The 6,004-nt window shown below is 43.3% G+C and overlaps 1 protein-coding gene across 1 annotated transcript; it reads right to left on the reverse strand.

The window, feature by feature from the left end:
* Positions 1–5,688, reverse strand: SPHK1 (sphingosine kinase 1). The gene is made up of 5 exons (XM_089501703.1): positions 5,292–5,688; positions 1,844–1,990; positions 1,411–1,505; positions 1,176–1,291; positions 1–790 (listed from the first exon to the last, which is right to left on the reverse strand). The coding sequence occupies exons 1-5, from the start codon at positions 5,686–5,688 to the stop codon at positions 1–3; spliced, it is 1,545 nt and encodes a 514-aa protein (XP_089357829.1).
* Positions 5,689–6,004: the final 316 nt, after the last annotated feature.

Genomic DNA, 6,004 nt, shown 5'->3' on the forward strand with positions numbered 1-6,004 from the left:
TCACGTATGCCTTGGCATGGAAATAACACGTCCAAGGCAACTGTGAATTTGACCCTGGATCGGGCCACAGGGGATGACCTCCCCATCTACAGTCATGATGCCTGTGTTTTGGAAAGGCTCTATTCGGAAAGCATGGACAGGGACATGTATTAAGTGGGGAATGTCAGCATCCACATGTGTGCCCCTCTCCATAGATAGAAAAAGTTTAAGAAGAGAGGCCCGGGAAATTCTGGATGTAGCGTAGAACAGATGAATAATCCCTTCTCCGAGATTTTTAACCATAGGAGCTGTATAAAGGTCAGCTCCAAGGTGAGACTGGTAGAGGGCTAGGACAAGAGCAAACTGATCCTCAGGAACTACAGTCCAGTGATTTGAAATGGGCTGATCCAATCGCGGAAGGAGGGGATCTCTTAATTCTTGCAGCATTACGCTGTCCAAATGAGGGCTCATTGCACAGTTGTCTGAATTTATGATCCGTTTGGTTTCTTTAATATCCCCCTTTTCACCCAAACAAGGATTAGCCTTCAAGTAAGAAAGACGACCTCGGTATGTACGGAGAGCAGTTAGGCGTACAAAGGTACCAACAGAAAAACGCAAATCACCAAGGAATCTGTACTTCTCGCTCTCAATATCCACATCGGATACAAATCCCCAGGCCAAGCTTAGAAAAGAGAAGATCCGCTTTCCCGAGGAGGTGGTAAGAGAGACAAGATCCAGAGGTTGTGGTTGACCTTTGCACAATACAAAAGCACAATTGGTCAGGAGTTTTGTGCCCATCACCTGCTGGTGCCTAGAAGAGGATAAGGAAATGCAAATATTAAATCTACCAAGATGATTGTAGAATGTAAGTTGTGCATCAGTGTCTATCGTGATGTAAGGTAGGTAACTAAACATTATGGTAAGAAGAGCAGATAATATAGTGACCCCTCTAGTAGGGGGGAGTGCTGCGCCTCTCAAAACTCACATCCCATCTGTTTACTTCATGAAAGCCTAAATCCAAAGCATCAATTAACGTCCCAGGGGACCCATTGGAGTTCCTTCTCAACGATGGCAGTGACATCTGCCACACAATCTCTCTAACACACTAGATCATTCCTTTCTCCACAGAAACAAACCAAATGTGCGTGGATTAAATGTGGATGTTTGGTGAAAATGGTAGGTACTGCTTTCCTTACCCAGAATAGTGATTGATGGACGCAGCCAAGGCATTTCCCGACCCTCCAGGGAGAATAGCGAGGTTTTTTTTAATAGCATTTGTCCAGTCAGGTCGCTCCATTAACCCATTAATAACCTAGGATAAAAGGCAACTTAGTCTATTTTACGAAGTCATTTGTTCCATGAAACACTCTGTAAAGAGAGCAATCCCAAAGTGTTAGCTGGCTGAAGAACATTCGTATGATGAGTCATTACCTCAAACATGAGCCCATCCCCTGACATCACAACGATGGCGTCCCACCTAGACAGATCCTCATCCCGCACCAGTTCACGAGCCTGATTAGGCCTCTCTGTGGATCCAGGAGACAGAAAATGGTGCAAAAGCAAATCAGCTCAGTCCCCTTTGCTATAGAAGAACCTCACTTAATAATGCTATGACGGGACTTGGTTTCTCTGTACGAGATGAGAGTGAAAGTCTAGTGCAGTCTATCGCCGCTAATGTATATAAGCCAACTCCCTTTACTTATATTAAATAGCTTTAGATAAAAAGGACTGCCTTTAGATGGCCAACTTATTGAGTTAGGATTTACTGAGCACAGGTCCATATAACTGGTCTGATAATCAAAGATGGAATCTGTAGACAACCCTTTACCCTCTTCCCCATCCTGGTGGTATTTGGCATGCGTACCTGTCACCAGCAGGGTAAAGCGAGCATCAGCTTCTGTTAGCATGGGAATCACATGTGTCTGGAAAAGTGTCAGGGCTTTGCCAGTCCCCCCATGGGGATTCAGCAATACTAGAAGGCGTGGTGGGGTGGGTATGACGGAGGGCTGTCCTGAGGAGTAAAAAAGTCAATGAGTCAATGCAGTTTATTTGAGGCATACTTGGTTATTACTGTAATAAATTATTTTCAGAGATATTTGTGTGTCTCATACAGCCTCACAAATGAAGAATGCATATTAAAGTACATTAATACTCACCTTTAACCCATATGGGAGCTTGCATGCAACGTTCCTTCCAAGGTCACATTTTTGCCCCAAGGCGGCAGGAAAGGGCACCTGCTGGAATCAAAAACTTTCTGATCCTTCGACCGGGATCTTGTCACACGCTGGAGCTGTCTGGCGGAGTCCACAAAACACGTTCAGCCAACACATCTCCCGTAAGCCACAGAGCCGAGGGTAGGGGACTCCTCAAATGCATTTACAAGGGGACCTCACAAAAACCCAAGGGGGGCTCAGCTACCATATGAATTAAAGTGCATATGATGGCTGCAGTGTCCATTTAAATTTTAATGAGGCCTATTTTGCAAATACATTTGGGGATTTCAGCTAATCCCCCTCTGCATTTGCCCCTTTCACCACCCCCAGCTAAATGCCCTGCAGGAGATGCATTTGGCCAAATGCATCACCCTGCACATGATGTACTCGCCTCCAGTCAGCGCCAGCTCTGGCGAACGCACCATACTGGGGTCTGTTCGGACCCCAGTACACATGTGTAAAGTTTTCTTATTGACTTCAATGGGAGGACATTCCTGCCACTGATTGACAGCTTCAAGCAGCCAATCAGTGGCACGAAATGTCAGAAGGTGGCAGTTTTGCAGCATGACTGTATATTCTGCGTCAGGTAAGTTATGCTGTCCAATTGAAATACTAATATCCACAAACATAATGTGTTACTGTGTGCTATGATCGACATGTACACATTGTATAAATATTTAATAATCACATTTAATTAGACATAACCCCCAACATTCCAAATGGCCAAAGAGGGACACTTTGTTTTAGGTGGTGTGGCTTTACCAAGACTTCTTTTACATCTGAATCCCATTGATAACTATTTATCCAACTCATACCCAACAAATATTTAGAGCTCCTAGAACTTCAGGGGAGGAAAGAAGGATAAGGACTTGGTTCCCAAACAGGGACACTTGGGAGGTAGGAATTACATATAACAGTGAACACAAATACACTTAATGTTGTTGATATACATATTTGTGTACACACAAGATAATAAACACACTATATGAAAATGATTAAGTGATGTTTGGGTTCTGAGAAGTCTTTATCAGCACCTTATCAGTAACACACAGCCAAGCTCTTGTCAGGGTCACCATAGAACGGAAGTCCCTCCTATGGATTATCACCACTTGCTGCTTGTTATAATCATTGGCTGATGGTTAAGGTTTACATACCCTCTGTGGTTGGGGACAGTATGCTATTAAATAAATAATTCTGAGCTAAAAACGTCTATCTATCTATAGGCCTTCCAAGCAGGATCCTAGTTGTACAAAAAAAGGAGGAGTGTTGGGTGAGGTGTTGCCCACCTCTGTACCAAACTCTAGCCTAACACATCCTGGTCAACAATCATACATGTCACTAATTCTCATGTCACCTCCAGAAAGACAACATCTTGTGCCAGACACCCTCCGGCTTACCCAACTTTAAATCAAAAACATTCCACATATTCATTCGATTGTGTTTTATGGAGCATTTTTGATTATGGTGGTAGACTAATGAGTACGAAGGAGACCAGATGTCCCCATTAACCATGGAGATGCTAAATAACGGGGCAATGGTTTTAAATCATCCCTCGTTAATGCAGAAATCTGCTCATCCTATTTTCAAAACAAAATGTAGAATGTAAGCTCACGAGCGGGACCCTCAAAAGCCCGCCTGCCAGGAACTTTGTGTAAGGTACCATAAGGCTAGATGGCAGCTCACGGGCAGGGTTTTCTTCTCCTAATGTGTTTGTATGTATAAAGCTATGTTTGTTATGTAGCCGTTTGTCGATGCCCAATAAAAAAAATAAAGAAAAATTAAATTATAATCCACCAGTCCACCAATGCTCATTTTGAGTACACAGGTCATGAATTATTATACAGGCATTATTCTTAACCGTTTACACAACATTATATGGGCTAAACCATTCATTATTCATTCATCATCACTATAACCTCGTGAATGTATAATGCAAGGCCGTTTAGGAAACTCCCACCCATTAGAACCTGTGCTTTGGGAATGCGCACCAACCCGTAACACCTGTTTCACCGGCAAGTTACACCTAGATCATGTGGCGGATCTAAAGTTCTGCGCAGGTGTATGATGCTATGGCTCGGAAGGTCACTGCAAAGAGAACAGGCCGATCCCATTGTACAGCGCTACGGAATATGATGGTGCCATATAAAATTAATAAATAATAATAATGCACCTAGGTACCCACAAACAGGTTTATTTTGTCCTGTTTTAGAGGGGAAATCAAAGAAGCATAATGCTTTAAAAAAACCAAACACACAATCTGGGGGGAATCTCCTAAAAATGTTATTTTTCAGTTTTAATAAGATCAAATACAATGGATATATCAGTTTATAATATGATGTCATAACTAATTTAGCCATTGTTTTGTCAAGAACTATCCTATAAATGTTTATTAACTCTCTAAACTATACTAAAATTACTTTGTGGAACTACAACTCCTATGATGCTCAGCCTGCTATGGGTAGAAAGTTACATGGTATAAAGCCTGTGGATGATGGGCTTGATTACCACTGAGAAATGCATCAGCTGGCAGACATTAATCATATCAATGTGGAGCTTGTAGTGAGGAACTACTATGTCTGACCCTGAGAAGCTCACAATAGCCCTAAAATATCCAAGTTTAGGGTCAACCACTTAGAACATTTCCATCCATCAGAACAGCAATGATCTCAATGAACACATTTCTCACCAACTGCACAATGATAGATCTTCTGGAATGGGTAGAGGTGGCATTTCTTGCTTAATTATCCCTTCATTTCAGAACTCTAATGCCCATGATCTTTAATTCATACATATAGAGAGGGCATTTAATCAGCCCAGTAAAGGGGTTATCACTCATTGTGTCCTCTCAGCTTACATGGCAACCACTAAGTTTAAAATCCAAGCAGCAACAATACTGTTTGTAGAAACAAAGCTCATGACAACAATACAGAGATCATCATCATCATCAAGGAACCCCATACAAGTTGGATTAGGATCTGAGAGCCTTAAGACCTGTGTCTTGTTTTACATGAAAAAGAATTGGAGTTTCTCAGTATGTATGGACCCAGCTAGTATATGATAAAGTCTTCATACAGAACAGCCCATCCCCCATGCCCTCACCTTTCTGCTCTGCCAACTGTCTGATCTTCTGTGCCCAAGTCCTGGCGATTTTGAGGTTCTCCTCCTTGTCCTGGGAAATCGCTTTGCGGAAAGTCCTTGAAACACGCTGGCGATAAAGTGCAGACCCCGAATCCCCAATTAGGGGATAAAAGACAACAGTAAAGTAGCCTCCGATGTCTGATTTCTCTTTACCCCGGAAGGATCGGCACCCGATGAGGTCGGTTAAGAAGCAGCTGGTGCTGGGGAGCCCCCGGGGGCCATCAGGCAGGCTCTGTATCAGGAATTCACTTCGAGTTAGTAGAAGGGAGACTACAAAGTCCCCACTCCCCACCAAGGTGAATGTATCACAGAGCAGAACTTCGGAGGAGCCCTTGAGTGACCCACTGCCAGGCTCCATCCTTGGAGACGTTTTCAAATTATTAATGGCTGTTAGTAAAAATAGTATATAAATGATGGGATTTGCTGTAGAATAAATGAATCGGAGGAGAGGATAGATAAAGAGATATGAGAAACACCGAGCACACCGGAGAGCGCTCCCGGGATGATACTCCGCTCGGACGGTCACCGCTTTTATGGGACTCGCCGAGTTTGAAGCACTCAGCACTCTCTGCTGCCCCCTGGTGGCGTCGTCAGCCATAACAAATGGGAGCCAGTGAGCTAGTGTTTAAAGAGCACCTGTCATTGAAAAATACATTGTGCCGGCCAATAGGCTG

Source organism: Sceloporus occidentalis, unplaced genomic scaffold, assembly GCF_023333645.1.
Source record: "Sceloporus occidentalis isolate IW3139 unplaced genomic scaffold, rSceOcc1.0.p SCAF_179, whole genome shotgun sequence".
NCBI classification, from domain to species: domain Eukaryota; kingdom Metazoa; phylum Chordata; class Lepidosauria; order Squamata; family Phrynosomatidae; genus Sceloporus; species Sceloporus occidentalis.

Bases quoted from the DNA above. Each gene is read 5' to 3' on its own strand.
- SPHK1 (XM_089501703.1), bottom strand. From the start codon at position 5,688: ATGGAGCCTGGCAGTGGGTCACTCAAGGGCTCCTCCGAAGTTCTGCTC. The intron at 1,991-5,291 runs GTGAGGGCATGG...TTTACTCCTCAG, and splicing joins ACAGTTGGCAGAGCAGAAAG to GACAGCCCTCCGTCATACCC. The intron at 791-1,175 runs GTAAGGAAAGCA...ATCCTCTTCTAG, and splicing joins TCCATCAATCACTATTCTGG to GCACCAGCAGGTGATGGGCA.